This window comes from Amblyomma mixtum, chromosome 4, assembly GCF_055824585.1.
Source record: "Amblyomma mixtum isolate Tamu chromosome 4, ASM5582458v1, whole genome shotgun sequence".
Classification (NCBI taxonomy): domain Eukaryota; kingdom Metazoa; phylum Arthropoda; class Arachnida; order Ixodida; family Ixodidae; genus Amblyomma; species Amblyomma mixtum.
In genome coordinates, this window is record NC_143015.1 from 151,084,220 (window position 1) to 151,110,284 (window position 26,065).

At 46.5% G+C, this 26,065-nt stretch overlaps 1 protein-coding gene across 1 annotated transcript; it reads left to right on the top strand.

The window, feature by feature from the left end:
* The first annotated feature begins 277 nt into the window (after positions 1–277).
* On the top strand, positions 278–24,336 carry LOC149348786 (uncharacterized). The gene is made up of 10 exons (XM_089541847.1): positions 278–425; positions 5,686–5,790; positions 7,804–7,950; positions 11,391–11,613; positions 12,683–12,836; positions 13,754–13,866; positions 18,681–18,819; positions 20,058–20,234; positions 22,964–23,089; positions 24,041–24,336. Exons 1-10 carry the CDS (start codon positions 278–280, stop codon positions 24,248–24,250), a joined length of 1,542 nt encoding a protein of 513 aa, XP_089397973.1. The 3' UTR covers positions 24,251–24,336.
* The last annotated feature ends 1,729 nt before the right edge of the window (positions 24,337–26,065 follow it).

Here is a 26,065-nt window from a genome sequence, read left to right on the forward strand (position 1 = left end):
CTGCAGGGCAAAGGCCTCTCTCATGTCTCTCCAATCAGCCTTGTCCTTTGCCAGCTGCGGCCACCGTTTCCCCGCAAACGTCTTGATGCCATTCCCCCACCTAACTTTCTGACGCCCCCTGCTACGTTTGCCTTCTCTTGGAATCCACTCCGTTACCCTTAAGGACCAGCGGTTATCTTCCTTCGCATTACATGCCAAGCCCATGCCTATTTCTTCCTTCATAAAATCAGCCGAAATTAGGCTTACGTTCTTCCAGGTTTTCAGGATTGCCGGCAGCATGGCTCAGCCTTTCGTCGTCCCTGCTCCCGCCGTTGCCTCACCCCCTTCTGCACCGGCATTCGGCCCCGGCCAGACTGGGCGCACTCAGGCCCCCACGATGGCCACCATGGCGACCACCACGGGCGGCATGACCTCACAATACACAGGTACGAACTGACATTCCCTTCTTGCATGGCTTGGAGGGCGTAAGCCTAACGGGTACAATTTTTTATTTATTTCAGTATACTGCAAGCCAGAGTTGGCCCAAGCAGGAGGGGCATACAACTAAAAAAAATTTCTAAAAGAGCATCAGCTACAACACCGCGAGTCAGTAAACAGGACACAAATCCAGAGTCATCAAACAAGATACTAGGAGCCATACAATAAGTTCTTGAGCTCCTTCTCAAAATTTCTAGACTTACATAGACCCGAAGGAAGGCCATTCCACTCCGCGACAGTGTTCGGAAAAAAACTGTTCTTAAACCCACTAGTTCGTGCAAAAATTGGTGCTAATGACTGCTCATGTACATGACGTGTTCTCCTAGTGCTCGCCAGCTTCACGCAATCAGGAAGATCTGCCTTCAAATTTCCAGACATGTAATTATGAAGCAGTACTAGACGGGTAACTTTTCTTCTTATTGCCAAGAACTGTAAATTACTCTTTCGAATTAATGCAGTTGGAGAGTCTATCCTTCTATATTTCCCATAAATAAAACGAACTGCTTTTCGCTGAACACGCTCCAGTTGAGCAATGTCTTTCTTGTTATGCGGGTCCCACACTGCTGCCGCATATTCAAGTCGGGACCTAACACAAGCCTGGTCCTACACAGACTCCTGTACCAGAACCCTTCACACAGTGAAACAAACACATAGAAGATGCAGAAAGTTGAGAGACAAGGCCCCCTGAGTCGGAGCTAGATTGGGTTTTCATATTACCATTACCACGTATCGACTGCAGGACAAAGCAGTTTTCCGCTGACCTTCAGCTATCCCTCTCTTATCCAAATCCAGTCACCTTATCCCCGCCAGCTTCCTTATCTCATCCATCCGTTGATGCTACAGTCCCCTGCTGCACTTGCGTTCTTGTCAAGGCCACGTCGTCACCCTTTATCTTCGCATGACATGCCCTGTCATCCAGACTAAAACGTTCCTTGTGCGCTGTTCGTGCGGAATTATGGTAATATGGAGTCCATGAATTCCGAAACTGTATGCTTCACTGCAAAGCGCCCCAGGTTGTTTACTGAGGAGACAAACTAAACGTCCATTTGTTCGCTCCAGATAAACACGTTCCATATGCCCCGCGCGTATGGAATTATGGAAATACGGGGTCCATAAATTGTGCAAAAAGTATATAGAACTGCTTTCTGTATGGATTCCATAAAGTTTCTGTTTGATTTTTATCTGATTTCTAAAAGTGTACATGACGTCATATGGTGTCCGTAAGTACCCATACTCGCTTTCCATACGGGCCATATCGACTCCATTTGCTCCATGCTGACTACGTATAATCCGTATGGAAACATTTGTAATTATGGGACTCGTCACGTGGAAACTTTCAGTAGGGACCACCATTTCTTTATTTAAGCCTATCGTTCACTCGTCCGGCTTTAAAATATACCAGGTGTCCCAGCTAAATGTAACCAAGCTTTTAAAAAAGATGAATAGTCATAGTCCAGTGAAACCAACTGAGGGTTGTTCAGAGTCGCCTGGCCTAGTCTTCAGTATTTTTTTCGTCTTTCAAAGTTGATTAATTAGCTATTTAGCTTAATTAACTAGGTAACTTTTTTAATTATTGACTTCAAGAAGAAAGCGTCAAAGCAAAAGTTTTAGATCGCCTAGAAAAACCGCTAGTAGTGCTGTTTTTATCAACGTACGACCTACGTATCTTTATTTATTGGCCTTAAAAGAAATTTATCACGTGACCAGCTGCTCGCTCACATCTCTGCCCCAATGTGCAGCCAAACTCTCATCGAGGAGAGGACTTCAGAAAAAATAGGATTTTATTCTCTAAGGCGCGTCTTCGGATGTTGAAGTGGTACCGTTGTCGCGTGGAGGCTTTTTCTTATTGTGCGAATTATAGTTAAAGGCCAGTAAAAAACAACTTTACCTAAATTGTACCTTGCTGGAAATGCCTTATTCAGCTGTTTTTCAAGGCGATCTACAACTTTTTCACTCTCACTTTATTGCTCAAGTCAGTAATAAAAAGTTAGCTAATTAAAATTAACTAATTATTTAGCCATGATGAAGAAAAAAATGCTGAAGACTAGGTCACACCACTTTAAACAACTTTCAGTTGGTTTCATAAAACTTCCTGTTGGGCGAGTTCGTAGTTCATCTTGAAGTAGTAGTGTTATAGCGCAAACGAAGACACGGACAAGAGAGACGAAACACACACACAAGCGCTAACTGTAAACTTTACAGTTGACAGTTAGCGCTTGTGTGTGTGTTTCGTCTCTCTTATTCGTGTCTTTGTTTGCGCTATAACATTTCTACTTCGAGACATTTAGTTTTAGACTACTAGAACGTCCCGTGTTTTTTAAAAGCTTGGTTACATTTAGCTGGGACACCTGGTGTACGCAAGAAAAATTCAAAAAGTAAGACAAAAATCACATCACGAAAAGCTTGTAGTACGTGTGACATGTTTTAGCGTTTTTTTGAGGGAAGTGCGTTTTGCTGTATTGTCATTCTCTGCGTGTAAACCCGCACAGGAGTAAGATTTCGTTGTAAGTGCGAGCCAGCTTTAGATATGTGTGACTTCTTTTTCGTGGGCCTATGTTTTTGTTGCACTGTGAAGCGTTGGACTGGTACCAACTCTACCAGCTTATCAACATTTCAACTCTCACGAACAGGACCAAAGATCTCTGGTTGTACTTTCCGCTTAAACCTAATTTTCTGGATGGCACTGACTGATAACGTACGATACAAAATATGCCAAGAGTCTAATTTAACCATCACACTTCCTCCAATGCATGCTCAGCAGAGAAGTGGTGCATTTGGTTTATGTGATCGCGTAACATGTCGAACTTGTTCTCTTTTCTTCCAGAATCCAAGGGTACTGTGTAAGTAAAGCCTCGCACCGTAACGTATGGCATGCATGTGTGGCAGACACTAATTTTATTGTCATATACCTCTGTGCACGCATGCTCCCTAACCAACACTTCTAGGGCCAAGCTGGTTCCTACCCTTGGCACGATCTCTGTCCCTGGGAAGTGCTGGGCACGAACGCTGCGTCATAAAACATTTTTTTTTCGCGGTTGAAACTAATAGCAGTAATGACGAAAAACGCGGTAAATGTTTCGTTAGCTTTTCTTCTTGAATTTTTTAATAAACAGATTCACAACAGCGCTACGGAACGAGGACAGAAGGAACACGAATAACACAGGACGGGCGCTGACTACCAACTCTTTATTGCGTGAAAAAACCAGCACAGATCTATACCATTTCCTGGACCACGTGATACACCGTCAGCCACGTGACACAGCGAAGGAACGCCTCACACGTTTGGGGAGTCATCACACTGCTCGACAGAACTCATGGAAAGTGCATGCACTATAAAAATATAGCATTACCAAGCTAATGATAAAGGGACTGTTGTGTCTGTTAGCCCCTTTATCATTAGCTTGGTAATGCTATATTTTAATAGTGCATGCACTTTCCATGAGTTCTGTCGAGCTGTGTGATGACTCCCCAAACGTGTGAGGCGTTCCTTCGCTGTGTCCCGTGGCTGACGGTGTATCACGTGGTCCAGGAAATGGTATAAATCTGTGCTGGTTTTTTCACGCAATAAAGAGTTGGTAGTCAGCGCCCGTCCTGTGTTTTTCGTGTTCCTTCTGTCCTCGTTCCGTAGCGCTGTTGTGAATCTGTTTATTAAGCATGAACCAACTAGCCCACACCAGAATCCTCTTAGAACGTATTTCTTGAATTTAGAGAGATAATAGCAAAAAGCTACGGAACCCCAAGGCTGTCAGTGATAAAATTTCTTGAGCTATTTCTGTGGTCTACGAGTATAGCACCCATCTTTTTACAGGGCATCAAGTTTTTGAAAAAGAAAACAGCAGTTTCTAATTCACTGACTATGCTCTGGTGGATTGGCTGGTTAAGCATATCGCCCCGCCTGCTTTTCATTTTTCGAAAATTTTAGCTTACCTTTGTAGTTGTTGATGGAAATATGCCACCACCTGTGAACAGAAACTTGCCCACATCGCTGCCCTTCCCCTCACTTGCCGCTTTGAATGTCTTGAAATGCGGATGGGGCTCACATTTTCCCAAGTTCTTTCAAAGTGTGTAAACCGAACCAAATCTATACCTCGCATGTTCACCGTCAAGAAGGGCGAACGTGTGAGGCCTTAGAATGCACTTGTTTTAATCAAAGATGTCGACAACGCTGAATGAAAACCAATGCCAGTTGGAAACTCAACAGCGTTTGCATTTACTGTCGGGAACAAAAGTGGTGTAAACTGTACTCCAGTTTCCACAAGACTTCATTAGCGTTAGAGCGAAACAAAACTGCGCGAAGACGACGGGACAAAAGATGGTTGGTTGGTTTATGGGGTTTAACGTCCCAACGCGACTAAGGCTATGAGAGACGCCGTAGTGGAGGGCTCGGGAAATTTCGACCACCTGGGGTTCTTTAACGTGCACTGACATCGCACAGTACACGGGCCTCGAATTTCTCCTCCAAAGAAATTCAGCCGCCGCGGCCGGGATCGAACCCGCATCTTTCGGGCCAGCAGCCGAGCACCATAACCGCTGAGCCACCGCGGGACAAAAGAAAAGCACGAATACACACAAAGCGCAGACTCGGCGAACATGTCCCCAGGAAGGACCCGGGGCGCCGAAGAGCCTCTGGATTTCGGTCGGCACAATCTTGCGCTTCAGGCAGTAGCCCAAGACTCTTGACTGGCACGTTGACAGTGCGATGAGGTTAACATAGGTAGTTGCCGCTTGTCCCTTGTTCATAGGAAGAGTGGTAGATTGGAAGATTGTGCCGCCCGAAATCCAGAGGCTCTTCGGCGCCCCGGGTCATTCCTGGGGACATGTTCGCCGAGTCTGCGCTTTGTGTGTATTCGTGCCTTTCTTTTGTCCCGTCGTCTTCGCGCAGTTTTGTTTCGCTCTAACCATGAACCGACTAGCCCAACATCATGTCTTACTTCAATAACGTACCACTTTTCCGGTAGCGCCATCTGTCGAGAGAGGCGGGGAGGTGGTCCATGTCCGTCTACTCGTTCTGATCCGTGGCGCCTCGGACTTCCGAAAACGCCGGAAGATGTCGCAAGAAAAGCGAGCTACGTAATGACATTTAGTTTACATCGCCTCGGCTCCCCAAAGTATGACCTTGTCCGGACATTTGTTGCACTGCCTATCATTTGGTGACTTGAAGCAACCTAGCATTCCCCATATGACCCATCATATCTCTGTTTTTAAATTTTTTCTTCCTCAGGGCTAGCCGCGTGACATCGTTGACGGTCATGTGCACCATGGTCTTTGTCGTCGCCGTCGGCGCCATCATCATGGCGCTCATACTTGTAGGAGGTGAGCATATTCCGTTTACAGCTGAAGTGCTTTTTCCATGTTCTACGAAGAAAGGCCGGCAATTAACTGCCGGCAGCGTGCACGAATGCCATATTACAGCAAATACAAACCATGAGTCCCAGAGGGAGAAATTAGTCGCTTCGCAGACTTCTTGACCAAAGGCTTTCACGAAGGAACTGACTAGAGTGCCGTGAACTAGGCTAACACAAGCGTCCCCAGACTTTCTCTTAATCATCACCAGTCAAAGTTCACTCATCTGCAGTACCCTCTTCCAGCGACCTTTGGTTACCCTTACGCTATATGCTTCGGTCACGACATCCCGGTGTATTTGTTCACCACGTCACACTCTCTTACTTTCTTAGTCAGATTTGTCAGGTTTGTCCATTACGGCATAAACATGGATTGGTACTAGTGCTTGCCGCACAACTTAACTTACGCAATTACGAAGCCGTTTGCTGCACAGTAGTAGTTTTTCTAAAGCGCTTATTAGCAGTGTTAGGCTGGCGAGATATCGTCTCAGAAGGGGCAGGCTTCGCCAAGACACATCATTTACATGCTGGTGATTGTTACAACGCAGGGACAGCTGGAAATAAAGTCGTCAAGTTTATTAGTCAAAGCCAAGTTTATTGAATAAAAATATTACAAGCAAAATTATTATTTGAAGTTAGTACTCTAAGAGGTCCTATGGTTAAAACACCGTCACGGGGACCTCCTAACACAAAATAGGTAGTTTAAACAGATACTAAGACAGTGGTTCCTAGTTACAAAGAATGATAAAAGGCAATCATAAAATTAAAAAAAATACCCGCCATGGTGGCTCAGTGGTAAGGCCCTCGTCTACCGAGCCGGAGTACCCGGGTTCGAACCCGACCGCGGCGGCCGCATTTCGATGGAGGCGAAACGCAAGGGGCGCCCGTATGCTGTGCGATGTCAGTGCACGTTAAAGATCCCCGGGTGGTCGCTCCTCTATCTGCACGTGGCAGCGGTGGTGGCTTGGCTCGAGCCAGTAGGCAGGCCCGTGCAATTTCCTTTTCCTTTTCATCCTTCTCTCAGTCACAACAACAACACAGAACAAATTATTCCGGAGGCCTCCACTACGGCACCTCTTTCTCTCTTTCCTCTTTCACTCCCACCTTGCAGATACTGCGCTATTTCCTTTCCTCAAAAAACCAATTTACCAATCATAAAATCGCGTAAGTACAAAGGAAGGCAATAAGCATTAAACAACAAAAGTGGATCAAAAACAAAAAAAATACATCAGGGTACACAGAGATTATAATACAGGGTAACACAGAGTTCATAGTATATTATAATAAATATCAAATATAGGAGTAGTTAGTATATGTTGATCATCGTATGTTTTCTTAGCATATTTACGCTGGCAATAACCCCGCAGTTCTTCGAGCGTTAGCTCCGATACTCGCATTGCTCAAGGTCACGTTAGTATGAAACACTAGGTCACTCAAGTGGGACCAGTGGATGGTACCATTGGTACACACATTGTGTACCAACTAATTGGCGTAGAATGTTCGGAGTGGTATCAAACGATTCAGTGCCTTGCTGAGCATAGGATTGCTACTTGAATAAAAGCGTAGCACATCACAGGAATTCGCATCGACGACCTTTGGTTCCCCAAACCGCGACTTCTTCAAAATTCAAGCGTCCATTACGGCCAGACTAATTGATCGAAGACATTAGAAGCAGTGTCAAGTGATTCGCATTCTGGCGCTGTATAGGTTGGCACTAAATAAAGTAGATCTTCGGATATAACGAAAGATTTGTACCGGATATAGCGAAGATGGTTAATGAAGCTATATTCGTTCGGTATTGTCAACGCGCGATACTCATACCCTGCCTCAGCGTTTTCATCTTTTTTTTTGACGCACTCTGTGTTTTGTAAATATAGTTCTGCATTTATCGAACAAAAAAAAAACACTCTGGTCACTTAAGGAATAGAAACCGGAGTCCGCTATGGTGAATGACAAGTGGCTAACAGGAGCATAAAACTCGCAGGGTCCGGCACCGAGACGACCGTGCAGAAAGATCTGGACAGCGATCCCCCCGTGCATGTGCCGGGAAGGACGACGAGCAGCACGGAGCAGACCACGCCAGTGGTCACCGAAGTCACGCCGACCAAGCCGACCGCGCCTCCACGGTATTGTAAGTTCACCACGAGTGGATGCAGGGTCCAGTCGCTAATGAATTCATCTCGTCATGCCTCGAACAAGAGCAGCGTCTGCAGGTGACGCTCCTTAACATGTTTTATGCGTAGCATATTGCAATCACTCAGTTCAGCCCTTGGGCGTGGCCGGGCAGCCACCAAACCACGTGACGTGACGTCACATGGACGTGGTGACGTCACACCACCACGTGACGTGACGTCACGAAACTACATGAAAAAATAAAGAAAAAAATATAAAAAAAAACAGAAAAAAGAACGGCTGAGCATGGTGGCGGTTGCCACCGCCCCGTTTCAAAGGGGGCGCTCCTATCCATCCATCCATCCATACGTCACGGAGGAAAAGCTGCTGAGAATATCGAGTGCCGCTAAGCAATACCTCGCGCAAAAAGACCACGCAATATGCAACGCATTCTTGGCTTAACCAAGCTAAGCGTGGGCATCTTTTTTAACAAAATTTTTCTCGGCAAGAAAGTACATTGCTGGTGGGAACACTGATGTGCAGAGAGACTTGAAAACTCCGCGCAACTCTCCTCACTCTGGTCGTCGTACACTTACGCCGAAGTCAACGAAAATTCCTCCAAGTTTCGACCTCGGGCATTTTCTTGAGGACGAAACTTTCATCACGTTTATCTATTTCGGAAAAAAATTTAAAAATTGGAAAATTGTGAGTTACTTTTGTCGAAATACTGAAGGCAATGGTCCATTCTTCTGATATATCGCAAAATCTTTCTTTTAATGTGTTTCCATCGATCGCATCAAGCAGTTAAGGCTTCCATAGAAAACCAAGGGGAACGCTTTTGACGATACCAGGAGTATTAATAGAGGTTTCGTTTCGTTTCGTTTATGGCGTTTAACGTCCCAATGTGACTCAGGCTATGAGGGACGCCGTAGTGGAGGGCTCCGGAAATTTCGACCACCTGGGGTTCTTTAACGTGGACTGACATCGCACAGTACACGGGCTTCTAGAAAAATTCAAGACTGCCGTCGGGTGATCTCCTGATATATTGATTGCTATATTGAAATCTTACATTGCATGAAAAAATTACGTTCGTAAAAGGTTTCCTGCCAAAAAATGGTTTTGTCCAGAATTGTTGGGCCTATCCCACAGGTTAGCGAAGGACAAGAAGAAAACTGCGTTATAGTTAGCACTTATAGTAAGTGGTTGTATAGTTTGCCCAGCCTTCTTCGCAATAACCTGGTCGGCTGCTTCTTAAAAGAATTGCGTCAGCCGGTCAAAAATCCTTGCAGGAAGGTTCGGAGCTCTGGTTACTGCATGTACACCGCAAGACACTATGGTCAGAGTGATCTTAAGGTGTCATTTTTCTCTTTGGCCCTCAGGAATAACAAATTTCAGCTGATCGAAGACATGGGGTGTTGACAGAAAATGGAGCTTGTGCTGTGATTTCATTCCCTCAGCGCCTTGGATTTCTACCAAAGCACAAACATTGAAGATCCCGCAATTGTCACTTATATCGTAAAATTATAATGATTGCTGTTATGCCTGTTGGATTACTAGTTACGAAAGGTATCGCATTTCAGGAGTGACGTGCGCTTTCATTCGCGTTAATTCACATTATGGTTATTGTAGCTGTGCCTCTTGATCATGCATGTACTCTTATTTTGCAATAGGCCGCCGCGGTGGCTCAGTGGTTATGGTGCTCGGCTGCTGACCCGAAAGACGTGGGTTCGATCCTGGCTGCGGCGGTCGCATTTCGATGGAGGCGAAATCCTAGAGGCCCGTGTACTGTGCGATGCCAGTGCACGTTAAAGAACCCCAGGTGGTCGAAATGTCCGGAGCCCTCCACTACGGCGTCTCTCATAGCCTTAGTCGCTTTGGGACGTTAAACCCCATAAACCAAACCATCTTATTTTGCAATAATTTTACATTAATACTTGCGCCTTCGCCTTGATTCTGTAGATCACAAAGTAATGTCCGAATATTTCGCACCACGATTACTCAACGACAACTTCAGTTCCAGTGTTAGGGCCATGCATGAAAATGCTTACGATGCCAGCTGATGAAAAGCGGGACGTATTCCGCGGAGACATTCGTTATGTTTTTGACGTTGTTCTTGTCTGGGCTTTCAACTCGGCCCGAATAGACGGAGATAACCAACCTAATCCGAGAACAAACACAGTTCACGTGCTCCAAGAAGTGGCATATACGATTCACCAGCTAACAAACTGCCGATTCTATCTTCTAGCTTCTTGCGACAGACAAATAGTTGCTGGGGCGAGTTTCTGGTATGTCTTGCAAACCTATATATAGATCTTTTAGGTCCATATGCTATAGAAGGGTCTCCTGGGCTAAACGTTAGAAACTGTTTCAATGCCCAGGAAGCGTTTTAGCCTTTTCGTCTTCTGGTTGTGGTCTTCTGTTGTGTACAAATTCTCTGCTCTGCGATTACTTCTTCCTTTAAGTGCCGATCTACTGTAGACATACGCTTCTTTCTACAAACTTTATGCTTTCACAAACAACAATTTCAAATTCAAGTTGTTACTGCTTCAAGAAAAATTTGAGCAGTGGCTGGCAATTCACAAACGCAGTACGATGGCCAGTAATCAGTTTTGTTCCATATTGCCCATTACTTTGTTACCAATTATAGCGAAGTTAACACACTTCGAAGTTACAATTCCTATCTCTCTAAAAACGTCCTTAAAAAATAATTTTTCTCATAGTTAAAACGCATCAGGGCTAAATGAAATGTTGTGAAGTCTGTGGGCTCTGAAAAGTTCTATGTGAATTCTAACTTCATTAATTATTACCTTTGATCGTGGCAGATTGTTCGTTAATCAAGAGAGTTTGCTGGCAGGAATGTGATGGCCAGGTTAAAATAACGCATCACGTGACAGCACTTACACAACGTCGTCGAGTTTTGGTTACTTCCAGTGGGGCACCAGGATATTTAAATAACAGGAGAATGAACATACCCAACACTTCTGGACAAAAGCATTCTTGAGCAGGAAACCATTTGTGAAAATTTTTCGATGTAAGATGTCACTATAACAATCAATATATCCGCAGATTACCCGACGACAGTCTTGCACTTTTCTCTTAACGTTTTTGCTCTCGTCAAAAGCGTTCCCTATTCATTTTCTATGGCACTCTTAACTACTCGATGCGATCTTTGGAAACAGTTTAAAAGAAAGATTTTGATATTAATCAGAATGGACCATTATAGGGAATATTTCCATGACGGTATCTTAGTTTTCCCACTTTCAAATTTTTTTCCGAGATTGATGGGCATGTTAGCAGTGACTCATCTGAAAAGTCTGATTGCCCTTTAGCAAAAATTGCTTCAGAATATCGTGGAACTGTTCGTGTTCCCGTCCGCCCGCAGATCTCATGTAAAGTCGGATTGTAAAAAATATCTCCTAACAAGCGTGAGAGCTTAATAACCACGCCACTCTCGTGCAGCAATGGACACCGAGCCCCTGGTTTGCACAATGGGCTCTAGGATCAATTCGAAGGACATGTTTCCCGAAGATGGTCTGTGCGAGTACATCTTCTTCGACTCGCTGTACAAGGACAGGCGCAACCTGATGATCGACAGCAGTGGTTGGGCCCCCGACTTGAGCACCTTCGTCGACGTCAACCTCCAGTACAGTACGACTGCCTTCGGCGTCGCCTTCGCCTTTGAGTAAGTTCCCTTCTGTAGGAACAGTAAAGCTGATGGAGTAAACTTAAAACTTCTGACCTGTTCACTGGAAATACTAGACGCTATTCTGAACTCTTCCGTGCGCTTCGTTGTGGTGTGCCCCAAGCAGCACAAGAAATCGGTCCAATATTCGCAACAGATGGTCTCACCCTGCTCCTTTGTAGGACTGGCCCTTACCAATGCATTTCTAATAATGGCACGATTCACTGTGCTGGAGGGTGGGGAGGGGGCGGTATGTGACGTTTCATGGCCAAAGCCAATGGGAGATGGTGCAGTGGAGGGATTCGAATTAATTTGCGCTTACCCATGAACATTCAAGGTGCGCTGATATCGTACAACACATGGGCGTCTTCTACATTTCCTCATCTTCATCAGCCTACCTGGAGAACAGAGGTATCATTCAATTCAATGCAGTTAACCCGATCCTATGTAATTTGCGGTCATCTTATCCCGGCAGACTTCCTAATCTCATTCGCCCACCAAATTCTGCTGCCCTCTGCTACACTTGCCTTTCTTTTAACCAACTCCTTTAGGTTCAGGGGCAATCTGTTGTCTTTTGTTCGTGTGTCTTTTCTACACAGTCTTCGAAATCCATGAACTTTCTCAGGTATCTTCGGCAAGGCAGCAGTTTTAAAGGTCTCCATGGTTCCATGGACCTTCACTTTGGAGTGGCTCTCCTATTCCCACATTGCTCATTACAAATGCCTTGGAGTACTTCAAATTGTCTTTTTTCTGACTATTTCTGCCCTCTTAACTTTCACTGTCCCAATTCTCGTGGCATATTTTTCGTTTCTTCTTCTTTCGTATTATTTTCTTTTTGCGAGACTCCCTTAGTGTATCGCAGTTGAGTGGAACGATATTCAAAATCACTGAACTAATCAAAAGGACTCACTTATAAAAAAAGGTGTACGAAAGCTGTGCGCGAGCAATACCAGGTAGTTCCAGGACCAGGAAAGAATTATTCCTGTACCTCTCAATGAGTGGCACTAAATTCTGCAGACAATCGCTAGCCAAAGCGATTACTGCAAAAAACGGCGCCTCTATCCCGCAGGAAGGCCGATCACGTTCTTCTCAACCTGAAGGCCACCAATCCACCGCCACTGAAGGTCTTCTGGGACAAGGAGATCTACCACTTCGGCATTGTGGACACGCCCTCAGTTGGGCTGAAGCAAGAAGACTTAGATAAAGCCTTCGAGTGCCTTAAGGTATCCACGTGTGATGAGTCTGGACTCGGCATTAGTACATGCTTCATCCATCGCGTGGTTGCACCACTTTTTCTCATACATTCAAAGAATTTTACGCAGCAGCATCACTCTAGATGTCGATGCTGACACATTCAGTCCCCCCGGGGCCCATAGGCTTTCATGGAATACGAAGCTAATCTGAATGCACCCGCTGTCGATGTCAGTAAAACATTGGCTGTGGTTTAGCTCTGGTTAAACCTGGAGGATTGCGAAAACAACATCTGCGAGTAGCCATATATTGTTACGTGAGCTACATTGCCCTCAGCCTCGCCGCGCGTGCTTTTGCACGACCATACTGCGCATGGGCGAGGAGCAAGTAACGTCACTACGCACAGCTGGCGTGCCGCTACTGCGGATCGGAGAGGGGAGAGAGAGGCGATGGAGAGCGCGCGGCAGCGGCGGCGGCCCCGGCACGCTAGCCATGCGCCGCTACTGCGCATGCTCAACTGGTGAGCGCGGCGGCGGCGGCACCTCTGAGTCACCCGCGCAGCGAAGGCGGCGGCGCGCCAGCTGTGTGACGTCACTTCTCCTCGCGCATGCGCAGTATGGCCTTTCCTGGGCTCCGCGGAATGGCGTGGCGACTAGCGTAGTGTTGCTTTCGCAACAAAAGTTTGAAGGATTGGTGCTTGAAGCCCTGGCAGAGACATAAATTTCGAAAGACAGCTTTCAAAGTCGGAATGGCCGAATGTTCACTGGAATCTGTATTTAATAGGAGCATTTCATGGCGGTACCTTAGCAGATTAAAACAAATGGTAAACGCATATAGTCCTACGATAATACACGGTGATGCGAAATGAAACCTACTGGACACTATTCTATCCGATGCAGTCTCGAAACTCTTGTCCAGCGCAGTTCTGCCATAACCACTTCTGTTACAGTACCTCCGACAACATGCCAGCCAGAAAAACAAAGATGGCCACATATCCTACATAGTATTCGCAGCGTCTCTACCGGACTCCTCTAAGGCCACCTACTACGCGGACCAATTTAAGTAAGTACATCGTCTACTGCTCTCGGTTACCGGCAGGTATAGGCGTTCATTTAGAATATCTCCACGTAATTTATAGAGCACGTGAATTCCTCAAACGCGGCAGTCGTCAACAAGTTACACGTCCTTGCAATTTTCGCGGTCCCCGTCAATACCAAATCATTCATTCGAGAATATAAACGGTCGAACGATTCGACCGACTTCGGGAACATACCATTCATACAATTCCGGTCATTTATTACACCTTCATCGTTCAACTGCTCAAAAATTTTATTTGGTGAATTCGGAAGCATTCATTTTTCAGTCATGTGTCTCCGAATCATTTAAATCATTCATTATTCTATCATAAACTACCGGGCTACCGAAGCCACTAATTATGTTCAGATATTTCGCATGACCACTTCAGCCGTTCGAAAAATTCGCTATAACAACATACAGCGTGTTTCACCCAAGATTTTGCACAATCTTAAAAATAGTCTTTTGTGTTAGAAGATCGTTTTTTGAAGGCAAAAGCTTTCGGTTGTCAGCAGGGGCTTGTGAGCAGAGGTGTTACGCTTTTGAAGGGTGTCCACCGAGGTATGTGAGACAGTTACTGCGTAATTTCCTTTCCTCAAATACAATTTTCATTTTCTTTATTACGGCCCCTCTTTATTCTTTCACTCCCACTACTTCCTTTCCTCTACAAACGGATGACGGGTGTCCACCGAGATATACGAGACAATTACTGCGTAATTTACTTTCCTGAAATACAAAAAATTACGAGGAGTAGTAGTAGAAAACTTTTATTTAGATCTTTTAAGAGATTCGCGGATTCGAAGCCTCTGTCGTCTTTCGTGGCGCCGGCGACTTGAGGCTTCTCTTCAGCAAGGTTGGGCCCCTAGTCCAGGGCTCCACTGAGTCGCGCTGCATCAGTAGCGTGCCGCACTAAGGCCCTTTGGGCCGCGAGCTCGCTGCTGGTGAGCCGGCTCTCCCATTGCTCCGCACTCGGGAATTCGTGTTGGTGGAATGCTTTATTTCGTTCGCACTCCCATGTGATGTGGTATAGTGTGGGTGTGTCGCCGCACCAGGGGCAGTTTGCTCTGTATTGTGTTGGTGACATCTTGTTATAGATGTACAAGTTGGGGAAGGAGTTTGTTTGTAGCCTACGCCAGCCGACTGCTTCCTCCCTCGTGAGGGCTTTGTGTGGTGGTGGGTACTTGAATCTAGTCCCTCTGTATAGTTGTAATGTCTCTGTGTATCCCCCCTCGCATGCTAGTAGCTGAAGCTCCAGAACATCTGACATGCCTGCTCGGTATGTAAGCCCTCGAGCTAGGCTGTCTGCTCTTTCGTTCCCCGCTACGCCTGCGTGGCCTGGGACCCAGATTATGTGTTGTATGGGTGTCTTCTCAGCAGAGGCTGCTGCCCCACTGATTATCCTGAGGGCCATGCCGCTAATTCTGCCCTTCGTATAGTTTTTACACGTGTCTTTCGAGTCTGTTAAGATGTTTAGGGATCGGCCTTTCCTATAGCCTTCTGCTACCGCCAGCGCGACGGCAATTTCCTCGGCCTCCGTTATGCCCACGACCTCCACTGAGGCGCATGTGGCCATGTCTCCTGTGCTATTAACTACCACCGTAGCGGCTAAGCGCTTCCTTGCATGTACGTACATGGAGGCGTCCGTATAGACTGTGTTCTACTTTAGCGGCTAAAGTGGTGAAAGGCGAAAGCCTGAGTGCTGCATTCTGCTACGCGATTGTTCACTGCACATTTTCTTGGTGCATTAATTAACTGCCAATTAATGACGCTTAAGCTTCGCCTTTAGGAGTGGAACGCGACAGCGTGTTGTAGCGCTGCCACGGAGTCCAAGGAACACCACCACCCGTTCGGCGCGATGCGTTGCCCTTTGAACGGAACGCTTTTTTGAGGAAAGGAACGTTAAAGAACCCCAGGTGGCCGAAATTTCCGGAGCCCTCCACTACGGCGTCTCTAGTAGCCTTAGTCGCTTTGGGACGTTAAACCCCCTAAACCAACCTAAACCAACCAAATGGGGCTGTAATTCTCTGTCATCTCGGTGGACACCTGAGCCGCACCGTACAGGAAGGGAGGAAGTGTGAATAAAAGAAGAAAGAGGGGCCGTAATGAAGAAAAAAAATCACGTACTAACTGTCTCACGTATCTCAGTAGACACTAGTCGAAAATTGTGTTTGAGGAAAGGATGTCGCGCAGTACCTGTCTCACATATTTCGTTGGACACCAGTCAAAATTCGCGCGCGGTGACGTCACGATAATTTCGACCAATCTGAAACACGGACAAATACGCCTTGCTCGTCAGTAAATCGGTTTTTGAGGAAAAGAAATTATCTTTCTCTCATATCTCGGTGGACACTTAAACCTCGCCGTAACGGGAAGGGAGGAGGATGGGAGTGAATGAAGACACCGTATTCACTAGACGCATCTTTGTTCATTCGAAACCACCGAGCTGGCATGGCGGAGAGGTAGCGTGCTCGACTCGCACTCCGGAGACCGGGGTTCGATTCCCAAGCTCGGCCAATTTCTTACCCGTTTTTATTTACTTATCTGGTCTGACTAGAAAGGTTAACTAGACTAATTGGTTGATTAAGCAATTAACAAAACTCCGTCAAACTTAATTGGAGCATCACTATACGATCTCTTTAATTGGTTGCATGGTTAGTAGCCAAAGTACAATTGGCCCCGATTGAAATTGGCGCACTGTGACGTCACGACCGTTTCGACCAATTGAAAAGCGTCACATATTCTGTCGACAACTGCTGCTTACAACGATGAGGCATTAAAGGCTTTCGCCTTAATATTAAGGCGGAAAATTTCACGCTTTTCAATTGGTCGAAACGGTCGTGACGTCACTGTGCGCGAATTTCAAACGGGCCAATTGTACTTTGCCTAGTAACCATGCAACCAATTGAAGGAATCGTATAGTCATGCTCCAAGTAAGTGAGACTGAGCTTAGTTAATTGCTTAATTACCGAATTAGCCTAATTAACTTTTCTAGTCAGGCCATATATATAAATAAAACCGAGTAGGAAATTGGTCGAGCTCGGGAATCGAAACCCGGTCTTCGGCGTGCGAGACGAGCATGCTATCCACTCCGCCATGCCAGCTCGATGGTTCGGAATGAACAAAGGCGCGTGTAGTGAATACGGTGTCTTCGCTCACTGCCAGCCTCCTCCCTTCCCTTCCGGAGAGGTTTAGGTGTCCACCGAGATATGAGAGACAGATACATTTCCTTTCCTCAAAAACCAATTTACCGATGAGCGAGGCGTAGAACCGAATGGGCAATGGCGGGGCAATGGAGACAGTTACTGCGTAATTTCCTTTCCTCAAATACAATTTTCATTTCCTTCATTACGGGCTCTCTCTGTCTTCTTTCACTCCCACTTCCTCCCTTCATCTACGGTGCGGTTCAGGTGTCCACCGAGATGACAGAGAATTACTGCGCCATTTCCTTTCCTCAAAAAGGGTTGCGTTCAAAGGGCAAGGCATCGCGCCGAACGGGTGGTGGCGTTCCGTGGACTCCCTGGCAGCGCTATATATAGAACACGCCGTCGCGTTCCACTCCTAAAGGCGAAGCTGAAGCGTCATTAATTAGCAGTTAATTAGTATTCAGACATTAATACGTAATTAACCATTAATTAGTGATTTGTCATCACTTAGTAATTAGTACTCAATTATATGTGACGCCACCAGTGCCACAGAAGCAGCGAAAGTGGTTCGGAAAACGCTTTCGCCTCTACGCACTTTATACAGTCAAAGTGCCCCTGAATTTTCATGTTCTTCATTACGGCCCCTCTTTCTTCATTACGGCCCCTCTTTCTTCATTACGGCCCCTCTTTCTCTGTCTTTCTTCTTTCACTCCACCCTGCCGCGGTGGCACAGTGATTATGGTGCTCGGCCGCTGACCCGAAAGACGCGGGTTCGATCCCGCCGCGGCGGCTGAATTTCGATGAAACGCCCTAAAGGGGCACTGACGAATAGTCAAAAACCAGCTGTATGACGTCAAGACAGTTTCTAGGGCACCGGTCCCTGAGCGTAGGCTATTTCCAAACTGAGATCTCGGACCCCATTTTCAGTCTTCACCTTTCAAGTTGTGAATGACTCGCAAGAAACAAAAAAGCTCCAGTTTTCAATTCGATGTTCTCAGCTGTAAATTAGGACTTTCCTGACCAGAAAGAGTCATGAATTGAGTATTTGCAAGCACAGGAATAGCCCGGAGCAGTCTCCACGCGTAACTGTAAGATATGTCGAAATTGCCAATGATGTCATCGGCAATTTCAAAATCCAGCACACAGCGCAAAATACAGATAGCAAAAAAAAATACAGCACGTTAAGCTTTCACGCAGGCTGCTGCGTACAAGTTCAGCGCAGGCTCATAAAAATTGGCAGTGGCTTAGCTCAGCTATGCCAGAATATACGTAGCGAGAGGTACGGTATATCTCTGGTTACGTCTAGTTGTTTTCCTTATCGTCATGGCTACGTGTTAGACATTAAAGACTAGGCATGTGGGGAAGGCGGCAAGTGTCATTCAACTTTATTGACTGCCAGAAAGACGGCCCGGTGATCCGTAAATTAACACGCGGCCGTTCGGTCGGAGGCGAGCGGCGTCGGCACGTGGCGCCGGCAGCTGTGACGTCACTCGCCGGCTCCTCTCATTCGCAGGTGAGCGCGCGGCGCACCAGGTGCGCGGCTGTGACGTCACTTGGCTCCTCGCGCATGCGCGCAAGTGGCGCCCAAGGCCCACAGCGAAACGGCGAGACAGCGGGTTATGTAGCTCTCGCTACAAAACATTCCACTTGGTTGCCCAGGAACGTGTTCCAGCCGGACCTCTTCATCGCCCATGGCCACTATCCCGAGGGCGACAACAGCCACGCCGACTGCCGCGTGATGCCGCCCACGGCCCTGACCAGGCCGCAGGAAGCTGACAGCAGTTACCAGCATGACATGGTGCGAATTGCAGGCTTAATCCCATTAAGTCATTCACCTCCAACATTCTTGGAGAAAAATTTTGAATATTGGAAAACTGTTGTGGTGTTGGTATAGAAATACTGAAGGTAATGCTCCAATCTTACGATATGTAGCAAAATCTTCATATTATAATGTTCCCATCGTTCGCATCGAGAACCTAAAACTGCCATAGAAAACCAATGGGGAATGCTTTTGACGATAGCAAAAACGTTAACAGTAAAGAAATTCAAGCCTGCCGACGGAAAATCTGCGGATATATTGATTTCTATAGTGAAATCTTGCAAGACATGAAAAAATTGTGCTCATAACCTCTTTGTTCTTAAAATATACTTTTGTGCAGAACTGTTGGGTATGTTATTACTGTTGTCTCCATTAGGCATTGCAGCAAATGTGATGGTGACGACAATAGCGATTTGTACGGTGCAAGGGCTTCTGTGGCCAATGCATATCATTGCACAAGTTGTTTCCAACTATTCAAGGTTGAATCAAAGACGCATTTCCCATGCATTTCGTGCTATAGATGTCTAGCACAAGGTCAAGGAGGGCTTGTACCCAAGCAACACAGCTAATTGGCCTAATATTGCAAAACTTCTCGTGCACTGAGGATTAGTTTTCAGGGCACGAGAACTTCTAGCGAAGTAGCTAGAAGTGATTCTGCAGGGAGAACCGTAAAGATCGCAGTTATAAGGGAGTAATTACTCACATGCATCCACCCAAGCGCAACCATACGGCTACAAAGGAAAGCTATGACAGCTTTCTCAGAAACTTCGTAGTTGAAGAAAAGTTCGTCCTGGTCAAGGTCTCGAACCCAGGACCACCCTTTCACCGGAGCACTCCACCTCGGGGTGGAGTGCTTACAGACCCCAAAAACATGTGTCCAGCGATCACGGTGCTGGAAGCAATTGTCGACTGCATAAGATGGAGAGTACAGCCAGACTGGTTTTGCGCCTCCACTTAACCGATTAAGACGCCACTGCGGCTCAGTGGTCATGGTGCTCGGCTGCTGGCCCGAAAGACGCGGGTGCGATCCCGGCCGCGGCGGTCGAATTTCGATGGAGGTGAAAAGCGTCTACTGAGCGATGTCAGTGCACGTTAAGGGACCCCAGGGGATCGAAATTTCCGGAGCCCTTCACTACGGCGTGCCTCATAGCCTCAGTAGCTTTGGGACGTTAAACCCCATAAAACCAAAACTTAACGGACCTGAGCATATCTTACAGACCACGGCCGTGGACGGTCTCCCTCTGCTTGACGTACGGGGAGCGGTGCACACGGTGTTTGCCCTCTCGGTCTCTACGAAGGGCCGATGGTCAGCGCCCCTCACTGGCCAGCCGATGGGCTTCCGTTCCTGGTGCTCCCACAACACGAGCGCCACCGCGTTCGGCAGCTTGGAAGAGGTGAGCGAGAGGTCGGGAACGTTATTGTAGCGAAAGCTGCACTACATAGCTGCGACGCATTTCGCAGTGAGCCTCCGAATGACCGTGAAACGCCCTTGAGGTAAGTTATGGTTGCACATCTGCATTACCATGTGTGGTCCGCCTTGGTGCTGCATCACTTGACCTTTGACCTTGACCTTTGACCTTTAAAGTTGTCGGTAGAGGGTGGTAAGAAGCCACATGGTAATCGGCGGTGTCACGTGATTCAATTTATAGTTGTGACGTCAGGGTATGGACTATATAAACAGGAGCTGTGAGCTCTGCTTTCGCTACGTGAAAACTCGGTTCAGTAGACCTGAACCACTTCCATTTTTTCGTTGTTCCCGCAAATGCTTCTAATACACCGCTATCATGCGACAACGTGGAAGGCGCGTTATAGAATTAATCCAGCGTTCGCCGTCGTCCAAAATTACGGGATTCCCAAGGCTACACTTGTTGCAGCTCGAGATGAAACAGAAGAGAATTTGAATAGAACTGAATTTGGAGTACAGTTAGAAGTAGAATTAGTTTGAAGCAGGGTTTTTCAACTAGTATAATATTTGCCTTCATATGTTCATGGTTATGGCGCTCAGCTGCTAACTCGAAAGAGGCTGGTTTCGAACCCTGCCGCGGCGGTCGCATTTCCATGAGGCGAAATGCCAGAGATCCTCCTGCAGTGCGATGTCAGCCCACGTTAGAAAAAGCCAAGATGGTCGAAATTATCCGAAGCGCTCCTCTACGGTGTCCCTGATAGACTGAGTCGCTTTGAAACTTTGAACGCCATAAAGCCATAAATTGTCCGTTATAAAGCTCCGACCCAAGAGCTGAGTAAAACCAGAGATCGGTTTGTCTTTAGGGGATGGTGCCGCCACCTGGTGTCTGGAGAATCAGGCAAATTTTACAACAGCAAGTGGATGGAGATGTCCTCATTGAAGCGGCGGTCAGACCTGTGAAGCAGCGGAGGGTGCTAAGAACCTCTGGCTCCTGACAGGCCTCCATTGGAAACCGAACCTGGCAACGTTTAACGCTGGAACGTTACCCAGTGAGACTAGCCTAGCAGTGGCATGTAATGCGAAGGCAAGATAACCGCCGGTCCTTAAGGGTAATATAGTGCATTCCAAGAGAAGGCAAGCGTAGCAGGGGGTGACAGAAAGTTAGGTGGGCGGATGAAATTAAGAAGTTTGCGGGGGTACAGTGGCCGCAACTGGCAAAAGGACAGGATTAATTGGAGAAACATGGGGGAGGCCTTTGCCCTGCAGTGAGCGTATTCAGGCTGATGCTGATGATGACTCTGCAACCGTAGACTTTAAAGCAGGCCGAGGACAAAGAGAAACTGGCCTCTACCAATAGGCTAACACATTCTAGTCACAGAGAGACCGCTCTGACCGAATACGGAACTATTTTATGGTATAGAAAAAGTAAAAAAAGCAAAATTCAGCTGTGATCATTTCTGGTCGATTTCACAAGTAAAATGTTTGCGTCGACGCCTATTTTTCGGCCACAGATCACACAAGCTACACTACGCGTCCTTGCACTTCAAAACGGTGCGAACAGCTTCTTTCGGTAAGGATGTCACGAGTTCAAAACGAGTCTCAGGAATTTCCTTGAATCCTTGTCCCTCGGCTATAAATTAGTTTTTTTTACTGCCGGACAAACATTAACGTAGCCAGAAAAATTTTAATAACTTTTATTGGCAACAGTAGTGTGAAAATCTCACTGCCAGTTTAATCTTTTGAATTCAAAGATAAAGCGACAGGCATGCTCCCGTGCATAACGTCTTCATATCTTTGCGAACTATATTGTCAGCCACTATGTAACACCTCCTAATAGCCAGCCGTTGCTCTGCGGATCAAGTACATGACAAACTAATCTGGTAACTGCTGTCACTGCAGGTCACATGATTCTGATAGGTACTATGATGTCAGCTATGGCCGTAAAATGAATGCACACCGTTTTAACCAACAGACATGAAAAGAATATGCTCTAGAATATGTATGCGACTGCAGAATACACTACCAGACCTAACGCCATCTCTTCGGCCAAGGATGCGACACTGACTTATGAATCTTTCCTTCGACGCACATACATCTTTAGTAAAATGGCTAGAGCCCACATATGGCTCGCTTTTCGGTCGTGTAGCGCAAGTTTTAGTTCCAGTTCATCGTCCTCGCCTTAAAATACTCTCTTTAAATACGTATCAGGAAAGGTCGCCAGATTCTTGGCTCCTAGTTTTTAGATAGTAGTTTCGAAGCCATATGACTCTAATTGCTCCCTAGTTTTAGAAATATTCTGCGGGAAAAAAAAAATTTCCCCGCTCTCTTTCAACATGACCATAACGCCGCTGAAAGACTGAAGTTTGAGGGGTGCTGAAATTAATGCGCTGATCTTTGGCAGTGTTGGGGATCCAGACTGAAAATGGCCTAAACTTTTAGATGATCTTAAAATCAAGCACTTTAACTTGATCCCCAAGCTAAGGATTATTACCTTATCTCTGAGTGCCCGCGAATTGCACTCCACCTCATTTGTGTTTCTGGATGGCTATTTTACTTTCGTTGTCCCGATCTGCCTTCATTACCTTCCCTAAGAGGCTGTATTCCACATATCATATTCAACTCAACGAAGCATTGGAAGTGGTAGCGGAACTTTTATGTTTGCCTCCACCTGCGTACTCGCATCGTAAGTCATACTCTCCTCTCTCCCACGTCCTCTAGGTTTGCAACGACCCAAACTTCGCAAATCGCTTCACCTACAGCCAGCAGGAAGCTGCCATGCAGGCTTTCCATGCCAGGGAGCGGCTAATTCTGTCTTACGACAACGAAGCCGGCCTGTGTAAGAAGGTGAGGGTTCCTTAGGTTCCGCCTTACACTTTTTTTTTTTTTGCAGCGTTAACAGTTATGAGTTCCTTTCCCACCTTTACCGCATGGGAGGTGGCGTAGTCCACAGATAAGCAGATCCTGTGGTGCAATCGGAGACGGCTATGAGTGCCTCGGGCTGAACGAGGCGTCGTCGCTTGTTTTATGTTGTCAGCCATAAAAACACTTCATTGCAGGCTTTTTATAACTTCTTTCTTTGAGGCCTTCCCTTATACTTTGGTAACTGACAAACTTTTCAAAAGGTGGTCGTAGTCGCTAAAATGTGCATTAGACAAAAACTCCCCTAGCATGTCGGGTGAAGGGCGATCGTTTAAAACAACGAAAGGTTGGGCAGTCTTGAAGTGCATTCAGCTGCAAACAGAATAAGAGTTTTATTGAAGAGCAGCAGCTGTTAAGACCGTTCTTCATCTTCCCGCGGCATCGTCAGCCTAACAGAACTGGCGAAACACGCCACGTTTATTGAGTATATAGTGACGTCATTAGAGATTGCACGGCTGCGTGTCAGGTTTAATGATTCAAAGTCAGTGACGTCACTCGTGACGCCACTGGCTCATCTTACCCCTCTCCCCAACCATCTCCCTCTCCTGTCAAGCCAAACACAAGCGTTGTACAATGACAAGCAATTCGCACGGGACGCGTGCCTACCTTGTATCCCTACCTCACACTTAACACACCGAATCCCCACACACCCTTGCCACTCCCCACAACGGGTTAATCCACGCGGCTACTCACGAATTATCAGCTTATGTGGGCTAGTGTAGCGGCGTAAACGAAGCAGGCATTGTACCCAAAGTTAACGGGGTATGCATACACTCTGACAGGAATCAGCCTTCAATACTTCAGGTGACGCTGAAATTAGCATCATAGTGACGGAAACTCAACGTCCCGTGAATTTTTCTTCGTCTTTCCCCTCAGCTTTGCACCGTCAAGGCGCGGAAGCCTTCCCTGTACTTCGGCGTCGCAGTGTTCGACCTCGACTACGAGGACTTCTCCAACGCGTGCGCCTCGATGAACAAGGAGGGGGCCTTTTCGAGGCTCCGCGCGGTGCGCGGCATCCTGAACTACTTCAGGATGGTCTACAAAGCAGCCACCGACGAGGCCGGCTGCCTGCAGCTCATCACGTGACGTGACGTCATAGACGCAACCTGCTGCTTCGGGGGAGCCAAGTTTAGCCGCCGTTAATCACGAAATAAAAGGAAAATGAACAAGTATGCAAATGTTTATCTCTCTATAGACAACACACTCTAGGATGAAAGGTGCCTCTGCTCATTCATGCTAACCTTCTACGTAATTTTTGCTAGCACTATATCGACGCCCATGGCTGTTCTGAAGTTCATATACTATATCGACGTCCGTGGCTTTTTTGACGTCTAAATATATTTTCAAGTCTTTTCGCCTTTAATTAATTACACCTCATCAACCAACTATTTACCACGGTAACATTTTATCACACACACTGTGTCACAATCACACTTTCCAACAATTATCTTCAGAGAACGACGTAATTGTGCGGACAAAAGTTGCGGACACGTTTTGCGGGTACTTTTTTTCAGACGCGACATAGCCATATAATGCTATCGCGTTGATAATCTGTCAAACACCGATCTTTTTTCAGCTCTCGTGGTTATAACCAGTAAAGTGACGGCCGCTGAAGGGAGCATCACTCTATTTTTTTTTAATGATCAGATCACACTGCTGAAATGCGAAGATATTCTAATCCGAACCACGCAACCCGCTTGCCCAAACTGTTGCGCAAAAAATGTTAACCATGCGAATGCTATGTTCCGCTCTCTGAATTTTCAAATCCCTTGTCCCTATTGTCGTAAAACATTTGAAACATATAGAAATTGGTTAGCCGAACGGGAGACGTCTAGAAAGGACCCATGAAAAGTGTCCTCCTGTTCACAGAACACTGGTCTTGCGTTCTGCGCATAAAGCGTCCCAGCGAAGTTTGTCTTCAACTGTTTAGTAACATAGGAGATCAACTTTGTTCTCCCGTCATCTCTGTTACGTCTCTTCCGAAAATATTAACTGAATAGGCCATAAATGCGTTTTCATAAAGGCTGGTGCCATCGATATACTAGTTTATGCCAGAGCCACAAGTTTTTACAGGTACGCATAACCTAATATGGCTGAACATTGCGTGTTCAGTATTGGTTTTTCAAATATGTGCTGTCCATTGTCGGTTATACGGCGTCATATCATCATCAAGGTTCTGGCCAAATAAAGCATTGTTTCGGCCTCGTGCCCTCCTCGGCCACAGATCTCTCGCATTACACGTCAACGATGCATTAAATATCATGGAGTCCGATTCGCACTTACTATCTGTTCAAAGAATGCATGTAGTTCAGACAAAAACAATCACACTTGGAAAAGCGGCGTATGGTGCCGGCCCTTAGCTAAGGGGTCGCGCTGCGACCAACCTAGTTAGAAGAGGATGATAGAGTAAATTTCAGGTTCTTTATCTTCTTTGCACCATAGGTGCACCGCCAGAGACGGTTGGTAACTCGAACTGAAGCTCTTCGCACCAGGGGTGCCACGTCAGAGACGCTCTTGTGATCAGTTGACACGCAGGGATAAAAAAAAGGGCAATAACTGAGGTTTATGTACAGATATTTACAGCGTACAGAAGTTTAGTCACTCGAGACAAATTAAACGGCAAAAGACAAACAACAAAAAGGTGGATCTGGCTAATCACTAGGGGAGGCCCCTAACTCGGCGTTGCCGAAGATGCGTAGCATCGCACATTAGCGCCGAAACCCCGCTTACAGCTCCGGGGCCCGGTTTTAAAGCCCTAAAGGCCCAGCCCACATTCGGTAACTTCCAATCATGTTGCGCTCTTAACATGGTTGGTTCATCCAGGGCATGGCCAGCCCTCCAGCTTCCGTAAGGTAGAGCGCTCTCTCCACCACAAAATAAAACAAAAACACAAATATACAT